The sequence below is a fragment of the Lipotes vexillifer genome, unplaced genomic scaffold, assembly GCF_000442215.2.
Source record: "Lipotes vexillifer unplaced genomic scaffold, Lipotes_vexillifer_v1.1 scaffold83, whole genome shotgun sequence".
Lineage (NCBI taxonomy): Eukaryota > Metazoa > Chordata > Mammalia > Artiodactyla > Lipotidae > Lipotes > Lipotes vexillifer.
Window position 1 is genome coordinate 2,081,454 of NW_006799780.1, and position 18,709 is coordinate 2,100,162.

At 39.3% G+C, this 18,709-nt stretch overlaps 1 protein-coding gene across 1 annotated transcript in view; it reads right to left on the reverse strand.

The window, feature by feature from the left end:
- The window catches only part of DMGDH (dimethylglycine dehydrogenase), a 60,470-nt gene that overhangs the window by 5,328 nt on the left and 36,433 nt on the right, over positions 1-18,709 (reverse strand). The window contains exons 14-15 of the mRNA XM_007471966.1: positions 16,581-16,640; positions 1,817-1,951 (exon numbers count right to left, since the gene is read on the reverse strand). Coding sequence (XP_007472028.1) covers positions 1,817-1,951; positions 16,581-16,640 — 195 coding nt within the window. The remainder of the gene's footprint in view (positions 1-1,816; positions 1,952-16,580; positions 16,641-18,709) is intronic.

An 18,709-nucleotide genomic window follows, 5' to 3' on the forward strand; every position in this document is an offset into this window, starting at 1 on the left:
CAGGAATGGTTCAAACAGAAGAGCAAACAACACAATTAAAGGTGAGGCATTTGAGAAAGAGCTTCAGATCTGAGAAAAGATCTATTGGCTTCATAGAATCTAAAACTATAACATCCACCTGTTACTTAGATGTGCAAGGACTGTGGGTATATAATGAAGTGCTTAGGAGAATACAGTGGGCCATCAGAGACAAAGAAGAGAGCAAATGGGGGTATTCAGTATGTCTTAGAAGAAAGGATAAGAATTCAAAGTCCAACTGTACCTTGGTCAGAAATCAGCTTTGTCAATCACATGTCATAGCTGTGTAACCTCAAGCAAGTTACTTAATCTCTCTGAGCCCCAAAGCCTCATCTTTAAATGGGAATGATCATACATATCTGGGAGGGGTGTTGTAAAAGTAAATGAGAGAGGGACTTCCCTGGTGGTCGACTGGTAAAGAATCTGCCTTCCAGTGCAGGGGACGTGGGTTCAATCCCTGTTCAGGGAACTAAGATGCCACATGCCACGGGGCAACTAAGCCCGTGCGCCACAACTACTGAGCTCACACGCCTCAAGGAGAGAGCCCACGTGCCGCAAACTACAGAGCCCACAGGCCCTGGCGCCCACGTGCCATAACTACAGAGCACATGCGCCCTGGAGCCTGCGCACCACAACTAGGAAGAGCGCCACAGTGAAAGATCCCGCATGCCACAACGAAGAGCCCGCATGTCGCAGCTAAGACCCAATGCAAACAAAAAAATAAATAAATAAGTATTTTTTTAAAGTAAATGAGAGTACATAAAAATATCCAGCACTAGTAGGAACTCTGTAGATGTTATTTCCCTGTCAAACTGACCCCTGCCTCAGCCCAAATGGCCATATCTTTAGTAATCCAAAGGCTGAGATTGACACCACTGGCTCTCCCCTCCTCCAGTGCTCGTTTTGTCACTGAAGAGATGGGGAAAATGAAAACAAGTATTGAGTAGGCTGTAGTGCGTAAGGAAAAAAACAACAACCTGGGAATAGAATCTCTGAGTATTTGGGTGTTGACCAAGCAGACCCTGCTCAATACAGAGCAGATGTTTAGATGAGTCTTGAAGGCCCTGTGGTCGCAACATGGTCAAGCCAAGTGTCCCTGCCTGATAACCCCTGCCTGATAACACCAGCCAAAACACAGCAAAACATTGAGCTAAAATGGGTTTTACAAATAGTCATAAAAAGTGGAGGAAGTGAAATTCTATTGATAGGTCATCTAACTCTGGCTTTACTGAAGACCAAGAGAGACAGTGAAATGTATCATCCCAAAGGGAGAAGACGGTAGGCTTACTCCTCCTGAAGAACCAAAGGATTTCCACTTTTCCCTTTATTTACTAAGGTTTAACCCTCTCTTGTCATAGATGTTTTCATTTGGAAATTGTCTTCTGCTAATGTGCTAAGGTACGAATTGTTTCCTCCTGAAAGATCCCTGAGAAGCTAAGTCAGAATACTAAATTCTTTATAAAATCTCTCTCTTGCATTCACAGATATAGATGTGGTGAGCCAAGAGGTCATTTTACCTTCTAAATCATACCTTCCTCATTGTCCAATGTATTTCAAGTCCTGCAGTTTATTTTCTTTCATTAAACCATATAGAATATCATGTTTTCCCAAATTAGCAGCATTTCATTTTCCTTTCAGTTAAGTAATTTCTGTTTCTTGAATGTCACTTCAGAATTCAAGAGTGTCGTCTCACCAATAGATAAATAACTAGCAAAAAACTGTAAACGGAAACAGAGAAAAGGAGTTTCTGCTGCAGAAACACTGCAGTGGCCCCTCGCTATGGGTCCTCAGCACTCACCTTGCCACCATACCAGACGCTTTCATTTCCCTCCGGATCAACATCGTCCGTTGCCAAGGTGAGGCAGACCAGTCTCCGTTTCAGCCCCTTGGCTTTAATCTGTTTCAGTGCTTGCTTTCCTATGAAGTCTGCTGGCTGCAGGAATCCAAGTTAATGATGATGAATGAATACTCAGACACTGTGACAAGGTTAGAGATGCAAGTATTTAAATTTCTCTTTGCTATATTCTTGCCAATTACACATTAAATAAAAATACAGATTGGATCAAACATCTAGACAAATATTTCTTAGTCCCTGAATGACACCTATTCTTTCAGAAGAGGTTAGACTTAAGGGTAATAACTTGTGATAACAATTTTACCAGAACTACCTAGGCAGAAAAATGTAAGGCATGATATTGAGATGGTGGGTTATGAAAGGGACCCTTGTATCTACTGGTTCTGGACAGTGGGAATGGTGGGCGGTGGGCAGTGGGCAAGGCGCGACTCAGTTTCTACCTAAAGTAAGCCTTTCCTAAGAAGGAAATTTACTTTTTTGAAATGTGATGCCAAAGCAACTCCAAAATGCCTACATTTTTTCCTTCTTCAGAATAATGGTCCCCGGGATGCATTAACCTGCTGGGTTGCACTGTTAGTCCATTCAAGGAATTTATGAGCCCCTACTGTGTGGGAGGCATCATGCTGGGCCCTGGGTTACAAAATTAGTCAAACACAGACATTTTGATCAAAGAGCTTATTCTGTAATGCTGCGCTTTTCAACCTTTTTTTTCCTTTTGGGGAAAACAAAACAACAAACCCAGGAAGAGCTTGATTCATTTGAGTTCTTATGTAGGATAAATTCATGATAACACAAGTCATAACAAACCAAAGTTCATTATAGTTAAAATATGTTTATCTAAATACAGAAAGAATGCTACAACAAAATTTTTTTGCTATCTTGGTATATATTTTCTTTTTTTCTTTTTTTTTTTTTTCGGTACGTGGGCCTCTCACTGTTGTGGCCTCTCCCGTTGCGGAGCACAGGCTCCGGACGCGCAGGCTCAGTGGCCACGGCTCACGGGCCCAGCCGCTCCGCGGCATGTGGGATCTTCCCGGACCGGGGCACGAACCCGTGTCCCCTGCATCGGCAGGCGGACTCTCAACCACTGCGCTACCAGGGAAGCCCCTCTTGGTATATTTTTAAAAGAAGACTTGCTATCATGGATACATGATGACAGGGATGCTTTTTAGTGTTCTTATTTATATAGGAAGCCAATGATTGCAATGAAAAAAAAAAAAACTTTATTGTGTGGAAAAGCACACAATCCTGGAGTGGCCAAGCACTATATAGTGTGCCTTGTGGAATGCTGGGAGATCCTGAATAGCTTCCTCAGCTCCTATTATGAAATCTGAATCTTTGCTGATAGAGATTCATTTAGATCTTGAAGGTTCGGGGTCCTCCTGAGTCCCTATTAAAGAATATTCTTTCAATTATTTACTCAGCTGTTGTTATGCCCCTGCTATGTATCAGATACTAGATACAGGATATTCAAAGCTAAATACAACAGGGTCTTGTAGTCTCTGGGAGGTCCCTGAGGAGATGTGACCCCTTCCTTCCACATCACAATATGCCCAGCGCTGAAATTATTTTATCTCCTCAATGTTTTAACATATCAGAGGAAAAAAGAATGATTTGAGATTACTGGAAACATGGTAGAATATGACAGTGATAGTATACAAATCAGCTATACCAATTTGAAACATGATTCACTGTTGCTTCTGTGTGTTTTATGAGAGTGTGAAAATCACAACATTTTGGAAATTTAAAACAAAAAATGTCTAATGCATGTCTAAGGCAGAAATGCAAACAAACAGTTGCTATGATAGGGGCATGTACAGTGGGCACTCAAGAAGGCGTATGATCTGTTCTATCTAGGGTGAGAGGGGGGCTGGAGCAGCATTCTGTCAGCAACAGTTTTATAGAGGAAGCAGCTTGAACTGAGTTTGAAAGATGAGGCTTCATGATAACTACTGTCTGCATACCCTTCTCCAAAAGTCCTTGCACTTTTAAGTCAATCTTCCCAACAATCCATAAATGGTGGATTTGGGGTCTAAAAGAAGTGAGTTGATTTATCCAAAGACACTCAACCAAGATCTCAGAAGTCCCAGTCCCATTCTTTTCATCTATTTTGAGCTGCCTTCACTGAGCCTCTTACGCCAATATCTGCCACACCTTCAGAGGGACTGTGGTGAAAGCTGGCCGCATCCAAAGCTTTCAGAAATGGGGACTCTGGGGGGTGCTGGACAAGAACTGCTGGGGTGGATGCCATGGGGGTGGGGGGAATAAGAAGTGCTGGAAGGGAGTCTAACTGCCAAATTCATAATTTTACCAAAGTCTAAGCAGGAACATAAGGTACCAGTTAATCATAAGAAATAGGAAAGATGGGCACCCCAGAAAACTTCCTTTAAAAGAGAAAAATTATAGTAAAAAATTAAAAAAATAATTTAATTCATTATTAATTTAAGTTACTAATTTAATTCAAAAATTAAAGTAGTAAATCAGTAATATTAATACTATTTACAATTTATTAGGCACCCGCTATGTGCCAGACACTCTGCCGAGGGCTTTACAGTCATGAGCTCATTTAATCCTCATTAAGATTCCTATAAGACAGATCATTTTATCCCCAGCTTATGAAGAGAAGGCCCAACAAAGTTAAAGGTCTTTCCTGAGGCTTGGTTATGTAAGTCAGCACCTTTAGATTTTATCCATACGCATGTTTTAAATGGCTGTGCCTGGAGTCTATCACTGGCAGGAACAGCTGATGTAAATACTCTAAAGAATGTTTCTTTTAAATTATTTTGAAACACAAATATATGATATCACTTATATGTGGAATCTAAAAAAAATGATACAAATGAACTTATTTACAAAACAGAAAGGCTCACAGACATAGAAAACAAATTTATGATTACCAAAGGGGAAGGGGGGAGGGAGGGATAAATTAGGAATTTGGGACTAACATATACACGCTACTATATATAAAATAGATAAACAACAAGGACCTACTGTATAGCACAGGGAACTCCACTTAGTATTCTGTAATAACCTATATGAGAAAAGAATCTGAAAAAGAATACATATATATGTATAACTGAATCACTTTGCTGTACACCTGAAACTAACACAACACTGTAAATTAACTATGCTTCAATAAAAAATTAATTCATTAAAAAATTATTTCTAGGTAGCCTAACCTATCTTGAATGACATTCACTACACAATAATATTTTTGTACTATGTGAAAGGATTTGAAAACACCCTGAAGGTTAATATTAATGAAATTTAACCTCTATATCTATATATCCCTGGATTAGGAAGTGATCTTGTCAGCAATATCGTCCTTAGACATGAATGAAAACAATACTCAAACAACAACAACAACAACAAAAACCTAATTAAAAGTAAGGGACACATACTTAAAACACAGATAAGAGGTGACACCTGCCCCTTGAGACAGTTCTCCCTTCCCAAGCTAACCTTGGGCCTGATTTGGGAAGATTTAAAAGTGGGGTGATAGCATTTCATTCTCATTTTGCTTGGCTTTCCTCCCAAGATTGTAGACTTTATTATACAGTTATTATTTATAAATGAGAGAGGAAAATGTGTCTGAAGATTAAGTGCTATGATTAAAATTGGTACCTTCAGGATGACCTGAGAACAGAAATGTATTTCTTAATGAGTCACTACCAAATTAACTATATAAATAGCTGTTAATGTCTTTGAGAAACACTTCTGGGGCACTGAGATTATACCTTAAAATAATTTTGGCTTATATTTCTAATCTATTAATTTTTAAGAAGCAGTAAGAGCCATTAAAGCAGCCACCTATGATGCATCCTAAATATAACATCCACATGAATGAAAACATTAAGTAGATTTTAAGTGAAATGTAACTCCTCATCTCTTACTAGCTTTATTAAAAGCACACATATTATCAAAAAGCACATGGAAATGAAATAAATTAAACCAGTATATTTTGGGTTGGGATTCTCAGAGCAATGGAGAGTTTTCAGATGTGTAGCTAAAGCGAATTCGACAGCAGCAGTGGAAGGAAGGTTCTGATACGAACTCTGGGTGGTGGGCTCTTACAGACCAGGAGAGAAATGATAAAAACCTAGTTTCGGACCTCTTCTGTTTCCATATTTGGAGTCAAAATCCATCAGAAAATTCAAAGCAGTCATCAGTTTGATTGAATTTTTGTCCAAAATCCTTTTAATCTAAATGTCAAAAGTTTCCAAAGGCATAAGAGAATCAGTGTAACATCCTGGGTCCTAAGAAAGCCCCCCTTAGAAACCAGGCACAGCACTGGTCGTGGAATCATGCTCTCATGTTTGCAGACCTGAAGAGAGCTGCAGAGAGACCCGGTGGTCACCAACTACTGTCAGTGGCAGAGCAGAGATGAAAATCTGGGTGATAGATTTCTGCCGCTGTCCCTCAACACATTCCTGAAAAGTTCCTTATTTAAAATGAGGCCAGGAATCATTCATTAAAAACAGTCCTCATGGGACTCCCTTTGGAAAGCACATGGCCCTGACTAACCTGCGGTCCATGTGAACCTTAACTTTCTCTGGTCATTTGTCAAATACCAGGTGCATCTGTGTTTGTCTCGCAGTTAAACTGATGAAGCCATATACTGGACTCGTTCATTTGGGGGAATGGATCTGACCGGCCCACCACCCCATCAAGACAAATTATACCATCATTCATTTCATAGTCACACAGTTAGAATCATAGAAGTTTTTAAGCAGACAGAAAACTTAGTCCAAGGTCATTTTTCATATGAGAAAATTAAGGCCCAGAGTTAACGTTCTTGCCCAAGTGACAAAGTGAGTTATTACCAAACCTCGAATCCAGGCTTCCCAATTCTTGCTTCCTTCTCCTCTATGCAGAACTTTGTAACATTCCATGTAAGTTTATAATAACCACAATTTCTCTATCTCTTTATTAGCAAAATATTAAATTGTGAGTGTAGCAAGTCCAGTCTATTATTGACTGGAAATGAATACTCTCACATTCACAGTTTTTATTCTCTGCTCTTGGCAATTTAAAACAATTTATCTAGCATTTTTCTAACCAAAACCACTAATCAATTAAGTATTCCTTCTCAAAAAAGTCTTTAATATAACTAGAAAAGGGGCTCTATTAACCCAAAGAAAGGTATGGATACATTGAAACCTGGAGAAAATATTTAAAATATGATTCCCAAGCCAGGCCAATAATTCGTTAATTAGCATCCACACCAAACTAGATGTTTCAAAATGAAAATAGCCCCCATTATGTGTTTTATGACTTTTACTAGATTCAATATTAAGAAAATATTTACTTTTCAGTCTTTGAGTCTTATGATTTACAGGAAAACAGTGGAACTGACTTGTGGCTTTGTCAGATGTACTTTAGGAAAACAGTGGAATGGACTTGTGGCTTTGTCAGATGTACTTTTTTTTTTTAATTGAAGCATAGTTGGTTAACAATGTTGTGTTAGTTTCAGGTGTACAGCAAAGGGATTCAGATGTACTTTTATGCTTAACTGCATTAGCAACAATTAGAACATAGAGTTTTCACAATAGCTTTCATCTCTCTAGACTACAGTGAAGAACAATTGCCCATTTGGTGCTTTAAGGAGAGCACTCAAGCCTAAATGCAAAGTAAATAATTATTATTTATTTCTTAAAGGAAATAAGAAAAACACAAAGAAATGAAGCTGGAGTCTTCAAAAAACTGAAAGGGTTTTATCTATAGTTGCTTTTCCATAAAAGATTTGTTTTAGATTCCATTCAATAAGATGGAAGGGACCTAACATAAAGGTATCAAATGTTCTTTAGCTCATCTAATATTTATAACAAACTTATAAGGTGGATATTTTCTTCATTTTACAGTTGATAAAACTGAAGTGCTTTTAGGTTAAGCAGCTTTAGTTTTAGAATAGGTTAGTGGCAGAGCCATGGTTCAGACCCTTCAAATACTTACTAAACCCGTACGAATTACTGGACACAGAACCAGCCGTGAGGATTCTTGGCCTCTGTCCCCAAGGAGCTCAGAGTCTAGCTAAGGAGGCAGCCAGTATTATGAGGTGTAAAAATATCATGGTAGAGATAAGTACAGGATGCTATAGAAGAGGGGTCCCAGCACTCCCCTGGCTTTAATTGCCACCTATATATCAATGATCCAAATCCATACTTCCAGAGCTGAGATCTCCAAACCAACGTGCTCAGCTGCCACTGAGACTCTCCATTTGGCTGTTCCATAGCCTCCAACCTCGCAAGTCCTTCCAACCTCTGAATCACATCCCACCCGTGTTTCCCAGTTCATTAACAATATCCTAGATCCTACTTTCCACTCCCTTCACAAACAGTCCTTCATGTGGTCTCCAGCCTACCTTTTTATTATCACTCATACCTCTTTCTTCTCTACCCTATGGCCACTGTTTTAGTTGAAGCCCTCAACATCTCTCCACTAGATTTCTTCAATAATTGGGTAAAGTGATTGTCCAGTCACCAGGGTAATTCCCTTTTAATCTGTTTTCCATCACCAGAACATCACTCCTTACTCAAAATCCTTCAAAGCCTTCTCAGTGTCTCCAGGATACACTCCAAATTTCCTAGCCTGGCAGATGAGACCCTTCCTGATGAGGTCCCAGTACTTCTCTGGCATTATCTGCATCAGCTATGTGCCAGCCCTGATAAGTGTTGGGGAAAAAATGGTAAGCAAGATGTATTTTGTATTGCCAGAACCTCTACTCAAGAAGTTTACGTCAAAAGATCAAGAAAAATGAACAAAATAATTGCAAGCTGTAACATATCCTATAAGGAGGATGTAGCTACAAAATTTCTTTTAAAAATTATCAAATAAAATCCAATAACACAGAAAAACATAATACATCATTACTAAGTGGGTTTTAGGCCAAAATTAAAGTTGGGTTAACATTTGAGAATAAATGTAATTCATCATATAACAAAGTAAAAAAGAAAAACCATATGATTATCTCAATGGATGCAGAAAAAGCACTTGCCAAAATCTAATATTCCTAATTCAAAAAACAAAAAAACCCAAACTTTTAGCGCTAAGAACAGAAAGGAATGTCCTCAGCCCGATAAAGAGCATCTATGTAAAACCTACAGCTTACTCTATGAAAAACTTACAGCAAACATCATACCTAATGATGAAAGACTGATGATGATGATGAATGTTTTCCATCTAAAATCAGGGAACAAGATAAGCGTGTCTGCTCTTACCACTTCTATTTAACTTTGTTGCAGTTTCGACCAGTAGAGGATCTAACCAGTACAATAAGGCAAGAAAAAGAACTGAAAGGCATCCAGATTAGAAAAGAGACAAAGAAAAGCTTTATTTTCATACAATGCAATTGTCCATGATGCAGAAAATCCAATGGAATCTACAAAAAAAAAAAAAAAAGAAAAGAAAAGAAAAGAAAAAAGAGAACTACACAAAAAAGTACTAGAACTACTAAGTGGGTTTAACAAAGTTACAGAATGTGAGATCAATATACAAAACGCATTGTTTTCTATACACTAGCAGTAAACAACTGAAACTTGAAATTTAAAATGCCATTTACAGTAGTATCAAAGTACAAAATACTTAAGGATAGATCTGTAAAAAGATATGCAAGAACTATAAACTACAAAACATCTTTGGAATTAAAGATTACCTAAATAAACAGAGAGATATACCTCATTCATGAGTTAGAAGACTTGAACTGACCTATAGATACAATGCAATTCCAGTCAAAATCCCAGCAAGCTTTTTGATTCATGGAAATTCAAAGGACATACAATAACTAAAACAACACTGTAAAAGAACAGCAAAGTTGTGCGACTATCACAACCTCATTTAAGCTACAGTAATCAAGACAGTATGGTATCATGATCAAGAAAGATAAATAGGTCAATAGAACACAGTAGAGTCTGGAAACAGACCTAAACGTATATGGACAACTGTTTTTTGACAAAGGTACAAAGGCAATGCCATTTTTCAACAAATGGTGCTGTAAACAAATGGACATCTATATGCTAAAAAATAAACTTCAATCCATATCTTTTACCAGATAGGAAAATTAACTAAAAATAAATCACAGCTCTAAAAAAATGATAAAACATCTAGGAGAAAACAGCAGAAAATCTTTGTGACTTGGGGTTATAGGCAAAGATTTTTTAGATACCACATGAAGAGCATGGTCCACAAAAGAACAAATTGAGAAGAACTTTGAAAATTCAAAAATTAAAACCTTCTGCTCTTTGAAAGTCACTATTAGACAGCTATATGTATACATATATCCCCTCCAAGTTCCATTTTTAAATTTTATTCCCTTTGCCCCATTTGTGCACTGAGTTCACATGTTATATTTTTCATCTTTCCTATACGTGCCATCTGTTTATAGACCTGCAAATGCAACTGTAATTTTAGTTATTAATAATATTTCTCTTAAATTTCCTGATTATCAGCCTGTCTGCTCTTGGATGCTTAGTAGGATCATCATTTTATCATGCAGATGACACTCTTTGATCTTCTTTATCTCTAGAATGATATGAAATTTTTTTAATTTTTATTTCCCGACTTTGGGCTTGTTCTTTTGTATTTGGTATATTCTATTCATGCAGATATATGCAACGCCAGCAATAGGGTACACGTTAATTTATCTGTTCTACAGATCTGAGTGTCTAGCTGGTATACTTTAGACTTTTTTTTTTTTTTGCGGTATGCGGGCCTCTCACTGTTGTGGCCTCTCCCGTTGCAGAGCACAGGCTCAGCGGCCATGGCTCACTGTCCCAGCTGCTCCGCGGCATGTGGGATCCTCCCGGACCGGGGCACGAACCCGTGTCCCCTGCATCAGCAGGCAGACTCTCAACCACTGCGCCACCAGGGGAGCCCTAGCTGGTATACTTTAAATGTCAATTTATTGCATGTTAAGCTGTTAAAATAATAACAATAAAATAAAAGCAATCTAAAGAATTACTTCAGTTCATTCCTAGCCCAGGGTTTCCATAGACTCTTCCAAATTAGAAAAGCAGTCAGCTAAATGGCACACTTAAGCTTTTAGGCTGGGAATAGAGTATTGTTTCATAACAGAAATTGGATATATATGAGGATAGTGATTCAATGGTTAGTTTAATGTGCTCTGACAGATGTTTCAAGAATGATAAACTAGATCTCAGACTCGATTTTACTTCCTTTTCTTTTTTTCTCCCTTTATCATTCAGCAACAGAAATGGCTAAGAGACTAAGGATGGCTTAATTAAAATAATACAATCGTGTGGCTCATATAGATAACATAGCAAGTGTCTTCGACCACTCTGCAAGGTGGTATTTCATAGAATTTTAGACATGGAAGGGAGCCCTCATTTTACAGACTAGCAATCCCAGATGGAAAATGAAGTAAAATAGCTTTTCCAAGGTCACAGAGCTAGAATTTGGTGATATTTTTAAAAAATTCATTCAAAAAAAGAAAAAGATTTGGGACAGAATATATTAACTGGTAGCCAATTGTCTGACCAGGCTGTTTTTCTGCTTTCCTGTTTATGCATAGGACCATAAGCAGGTATGAGGTTAAAATAACTAAGACAGTGGTTCTCAATCTTCATTGCATAATAAAAACAAGAAACCAGACCCTACCCCCAGGGTTGATCCAATTGGTTTGGGTAGGTCAGTGTTCTCAAACTTCAGAGTTCATCAGAATCACGTGGAGGGCCTGTTAAAACAGATTGCCAGCCCCACCCCCAGAGTTTGATTTTGGGGGTCGGAACAGTGCCCGATAACTTGCATTTCTAATGAATCCTGAAGTCACATTGATGCTGCTGGCCTGTGAACCACACTTTGAGAACCACTGGGGCTAAGGCATCAGGTAATTTTTCTTTTAAGTTCTTCAAGATGGTAACGTTCAGCCAGTTGGAAATCAATGGCCTAAAAAAAATCATTCTCAAGCTTTTTTGGAATCACCTGGGGAATTGAAAAAAAAAACCTGCTGCCTGAGTCTCTACCCCAGCTCTTCTTCTTTAACTGATCTGGGATGCAGCCTGAGCCTTGGGATTTTTTTTTTTTTTTTTTTGCGGTACGCAGGCCTCACTGTTGTGGCCTCTCCCGTTGCGGAGCACAGGCTCCGGACGTGCAGGCTCAGCGGCCATGGCTCACGGGCCCAGCTGCTCTGTGGCATGTGGGATCTTCCCGGACCGGGGCACGAACCCATGTCCCCTGCATCGAGCCTTGGGATTTTTTAAAGGATTGCATGAATAAAGGAATCCTACTTCAGATGATTGTGGCATGCAGCCAGGACTGAGAGTCGCTGAAAATGTTTTGCCTCCTCAAATCTTATTACCATTTACCTAAAATTTCCCCAGAGCTGGGTACTTTCACCACCATCACACACTAGAAATTCCTTTCTAACTGGTTGTCTGTGAACAATGATTTATTTCCTCTTCGATGTTTTACTAATATTTATTGAATACTTGGATGCAGTCGGCCTGGTGGTGAGGGTTTTGCCTCTTTACCATCCTTTTGTTTTGCTTTGCCTACTGAATGGTTATGCTTTAAATCATCTTTCCTTAAAGAGAGACCCTGTAATTTCTAGAATCAATTCTGTCTTCTAAGTTGTGGTTAATATATATCACGTTTTATTCTGTTTCTGCTGGTCAGAAACTCAAGACAGGAAAAGAGAGGGAGAGAGAGAAAGGGTGGGGGGATCTTATAGAAAAAAAAAAATTCTTCTGCTCTTAACACATTACCCTTAGTATTTGATTCTCTGTGGCTCTTGGCTGGGGTTATCTGGAAATGGACAGATTCAGTAATTCCAAGAGGAAAATTTCAAGAATACTTATGACTGCAACCTAAGGCAGCTGATTTTCCTTTTGCTTTTAATTAATGCATTTCTTTCATTTCCAACTAAAAAAAAAAGCCACTAATTTTTTCCCCCAAAAGTAACTTCCTCTGGAACAAATTATAATACTTTTAAGCACAATGATATGACTTGTTTCAGGTGAAGGGGTTTTAGCTGAGAAGACTTAACAGGAAATATTCAGTTATTTTTACCTGTTTCACAGTTGTGCTTAACGCTTCCTGTCAGGACCCTATGCTCACTCTTTACAAGACAGTACTGATACGCACTACTACACAACCCTCCTCATGAAGAGCAGTATTTTCAGAATTAAGGTTAAGAATGCATCCTACAGCTTTTAGTTTCCAAAGTTCCATTTGTTCCAAGCTTCATGAGATCTGAGAGCCGTCAGGAGCTGTACCTTTAACTTTTAGACCTGTGGCCTAGAGAGGTGTTTAATAAATGGTACTTAATTAATGTTGACTAGATGAATGAATGTGTACACATGTCCGTATTTGCTTCACATAAGCCCACACCATAGGGAGACCAAGGCTCAGACAACTCTAAGAGTCAAGGAAGGCAAATGCCATCTTTACGATCTGAGATGTCCCCAATACTCCAGTTTTCTTTTCCCTACTTTTGTACCAGTTTTGATAAGAACACAGTTCAGCCTAATGAGGTCAGATGGTCCATCTCCTCACCCACCCACTTTCCTTCTTAAAATGGCCAAAGCAGCTATTCTGATCCTACCACAAAACACAAAATTACTTATAACAAAAACATAACTGTGGGAGGTATTCATCGATAAAATGTAGCCATGCAGATTCTATGATACATGTTGCCAGAAAATTTGGGGGCAGTTTTTTAAGGCCGATAAGCCCATTATGGGAAAGGACATGGCTGGGAAAAGTGGTGGGTGAAAGAGCACTGCAGGGAGGTCAGCGTTCAACCTGGGCCAACACACAGGACAGCACCTAGGTCACTTCTCTGTGCTTCAGTTTCCTCATCCTCAAATGAAGAGGTGGTGCTGAGTGATCTCCAGTGGTCCTCCTAACTCTGACACAGCCTGCATCTCTATATTTCTCTTCATATTATGGCTTACACAATCACTGTGGAAACACTTAAGGGCCGAGCAGGGAAGTCTACATATTTACTTTGAAGGATAAGAAAAGAATTGATTTTGAACTATTGTAAAATGTCAGGATTTAGGGTTTTGTTTTGTTCTGATTGGTATTAAATACAAATATTCCCCTGTATTTGCTGCTTCAGTTTTCATATATCAATTTTCCAAAGCAATATGGACTTGCATTATATTATTCTTTAAAATGTTGTATGAAGCCAGGTTGGATAACATTTTTGTTTTGAGGCACAGGACTTGAATTACCAAGTGACACAGTTCAGTTTATAATATAAATAAGTTTTCCAGGAACCTGTTTTACATTAGAGACTGCTACAAAACTAAGATAAAATTGTTGTGATACCACCAAATAGGCTTGAAACAAAGTTGATCCAACCTATTCACCTGTCTTGGAAATTAGCAAGCATCGCTACAGTTAGCTTGATGCCCACTAACGACCTGAGTCATGGTAATTAAAAAAGACTGGCTTGATTAGGTCCAGGTCCTTGTGCTACATGGACCTTCACCCAATGAAAGCATTAGAAATTAACTTTATGACACCAAAATGAGAACCAACAATACAGAAATCACAAAAATATACCATAAATCAAAATCATTATCTATCAAATTACTTAGTTTTGAGCTGAGCTTTGGTTATTGAAATAATTTAAAGGAACTAATAAATATGCAATCCACACTACACCTGCTTATAATCACAAAGAGAGTTTAAAAAATCCATTTTCAACATGAAGAGATTGTGCCTTATCCCTAAACAATAATACCCAAACACTGAAGCAAAAAAGTCAGCTATCTATTTACCTATCGGTGACCAACAACAGAACTTTAGTGCTTTCAGGAGTCAGGTCATTTTCACCCTTATTTTACAAAGCTAAACCAAGATTTCTGTTATCAGAAGGAGCAATCTGCTGCTAGGCTCTGCCCAAACGTCAAGCACCTGCTTTCTCTGGTCTGGAAGCAGATGGTACATCATAAAAATAAAAGTCATGGGGAAAATGCACAGAAAGATATTCCCTTTAAAACCCTTTAGGAGGTTCTTTTTTCCTAAAATCTAATGCTATAAATATACACGTTTATGTTAATATCTTAGCTTAGAATTTGGGAACTGATTCAGGGGCATTAAAAAAGTTTCCTTAGCCTGATTCATATTCATGTGTTCACATATTTCCATAGAATGGGGAAACAGCCTTTACTTTAGCTGATTAGCACCTAAGGCAGGCCAGAACAGGAATTTTGGAATTCTAACAAATATCCTGAGCGAAAGCAGCTGCCATCCTTATCCTTCAATATTACTGCTAACTGTACCTCCATTAAGTTCTCTTATAGTAACTAAGACACCGCTTAATAGGTGTCTGAATCAGCTAAGGCTGCTATAACAAAATAGCACAGATGGAGTAGCTAAAACAAAAGGAGTTTACTTCTTACAGTTCTGGAGGCTGGTGAGTCCAAGATCAAGGTGCCGGCCAATCTGGCTCCCCCACGAGCCTCCTCTTCCTGGCTGGCAGACAGCACCTTCTCACTATGTCCTCAGATGGTAGAGAGAGAGCAACCTCTGACCTCTCTTCTTCCTCTCATAAGAACGTTGGTCCCAACATGGAGGTCCCACCTCATGATCTCTTCTGAACTAATTTCCTCCCAAAGGCCCCACCTCCAAATAGCATCACATGGGGCTTAGGGCTTCAGTGTATGAATTTTGGAGGGACACAAACATTCAGACCATAACAATGGAATAACCTCATTTATATTTGTGGGATTTGTATAGATGAGCTAGGCTGTAATAAATTGGCCTCATAATATGCTTTTCCACAATAATTATGTAGGGTGGTGTTTCTCAACTTTTAGGTGCATCGGAATCCCCTGAAGCTTGTTAAACACAGATCTCTTGGCCTGACCCCCAGGGATTCTGATTTAGTAGGCCTGTGCAGGGACCTAAGGATTTGCATTTGTAACAAGCTCCCAGGTGATGCTCACGCTATCTGTTTGAGAACCACTGATGCAGGGGTTCCCTTTGGAATGTTAATATCAGTTATGATTCTTTGTGCCTGTATTTGCTCCTCAGTAATACCTGTTTCATGCTGAACATATTTGAGATGTGTCAGTTTGCTTATACGCAGATGTTGCAGTTACATACAAAGATGCTCAATAAGCAGATGGATAGATCTGCTGGGGTGAGGCTGCTTTGTGCTGTGAGCACCCAGGGAGAGTCAATTAATGCAGTATGTCTCATTAGCTAATTGTGACTTCACAAGTCACCAAGATTTACAAAAGTGTCTGCTGACATCTTATCCTTACTGATTTTCTTTTGTTTTTTGCGTTATGCGGGCCTCTCACTGTTGTGGCCTCTCCCGTTGCGGAGCACAGGCTCCGGACGCGCAGGCTCAGCGGCCATGACTCACGGGCCCAGCCGCTCCGTGGCATGTGGGACCCTCCCGGACCAGGGCACGAACCCGCGTCCCCTACATCGGCAGGCGGACTCTCAACCACTGCGCCACCAGGGAAGCCCCTTACTGATTTTTAATCTTAGAATTTAGATCTAGTCTTTAAAGTTGCTGGATTCTGCTATCTTACATCTACAAGCACGTTGCAATTGTTTGAACTAATATCAAATTTTGACAGATTTTAATAAGCATTTGAGCAATGCTTACTATATATGTTCAACTCATTTGTCCTATAATCATACTTGGCTAAATTTTAAAGCATGGCTCTGTCATGAAACAGCATAATTTTAAGATTTACTTCAAGTACACTTTGGAATATAAACATACCTTATTTAGCTTTACAAAATATTCCAGTCCCGCTTCCAGGGGATTTGTATCACAGTTCATCTAAAAGGGAAAACACACATTTTAAATCTTAGATGAGGGCAAATTGTTTTAATAACATCACTTTCATATATACTTTTTAGGGAAGAGGACACTTTTTCACTATGAATATAGATTCTGAAAAAGGAAAATTGTGGACTGGCCTCAAAGTAATTTTTTTTAATCTAAAATTGAAATGTAGCCTTTCAGCAAATACTGTTATTTCAATAGCAAATTAGAAACTAAAATTCACAGTTTGTTTCCAAGGCTCTCTTTGTATAATAAACATCTGAGGGATACCAAAACAATCATGTCTTCCCAGAAACAAGACTTTCAGAAGCTTTTATCTAATAATTTTACATAAATAGGTTTTGAAAAGGTATTAAGTAATTTACTTATGTTACAATCATCCAGAAATTGGGATAAGTAGAGGAAAAAGCAGGTGATAGGAAAATGGCTTCTACAGAGCTCAGGAGAGGGAAAAGGAAAAAACGGAGATTGAACCTCAATCTTTGAAAATTGGTTGAGTTATTAAAATATAGTTCAAGGGGAACTAAAGCCACTATTTGTGACTAGACCTGATTTTTGTTTGCTTGTTTATTTTGTTGTCGTTGGTCTCTTTTTTTCCAGGAGGACTGGTCTAAACCTCATAAAAAGTAGCCAAACTTAAAAAAAAAGACAACACAGCCCTCGTATGAACTGCATGAGTAATATAAACTTGTTTTACATAACATAAAATTTCGGCCTCATATTTCCTAATCCATTTGAGCACCTCTAAAATTTTCACCTGCTCAAAGTTTCAGAATTCCAGGAAAAAAATGAAAACAAAGCCCAGATGCTTGATTGATGTGTTAACACTAGAGGGAGTGCTGGCACTGCTGGGAAATTGGATGGACGGGGGATGGAGAAAACCAATTCAGAGGAGGGGTCCGAGGGAAAAGGCAGGGAGGCGCAGAAACGGCTGACCGCAAAGGCTGCTTCAGCTGCTCCATCCCTTGTGGAGTGTGGAGGCAGAGCCGTCCTCTACTTTTCTCCCTGCAGCAGCCTCCGCTAAGAACCCCACCCACACCCGGCTTGTAGGCTGAGAATCCTTATAACACAGCACCTCTCCTGCCAAACAGTGACTTGCCCCAGGGCCCTTGTTCTTTCAGGGGCTCCAGGAGGCTGCCCTCTCCACCTCAAAGCCCACTTGCTTCTGCCGCTGGTCTAGCTGTCCAAGGGACCCTGCCTGCACTTTCAAACCCACTCTGCCCTCAAATTTATTGTTATATCCTAGGCACTTTGTAGACTATCTAATCTCGACAGTAACTCTGGAGGAGAAAGATTGGCCCTATCTTATACAGAAGTAAACAGACTCTAGAGGGTTAAGGCCACACAGTTAGTATGTGGTGGAGGATACATCTGAACCCAAGAGACCCTACCCTGAAGTAAGTACATCTTTTACCACTGTCCCTTATCTCACCTCCCAGGCCTAAAACCTTAACGTCTTCCAAGGAGACAACTAGCAAATCTGAAAAAATTAAGGGGTCGAAAAATAGCCTGTCATATTGGAGATAAAGCAGAGAACAGAGTAATCTGGACCAAGTTGTTTATTATTTCTTAGTGTTATTGTGTTTTGAACAGGGATTGTGTGTAGAACTGCCAACCCCTTGCCCAAGAATCACCAATAATACCTCCTTCAGGGAGAGCTGAGAAGGTAGATGAGATCATGCCGATGAAAATGGTGTGTAACTACACAAATAGAAACCCTGAGTTCCCATTATTAATGGTGGGAGTGGGCTGGACCAACACATCCCAGACCACCAACACCACCCCCCTCAGAAAGACCCCTTTGGTTGCTACTTGCCCAAAAGGTGCGGGATAAGAAAGAACTGAGGATGGGCAATGTGACAGAGGAGAAGGAAGAATTTGAAAGGCAGTCCTCAAGTCCCGTGGGGTAGGCAGGCTCCCTTGGGATAGCCACAGCTCCGTACACAGTCAGAGACAGATGTCCAGGGCTCTCTGCTAAGCAGGAGGAATTAGGGCAGAATAAACATTATGTCATAATTCCACTGAATTTGCAACTGGGAAATTGAGGAGAAAAACCTCTTTCC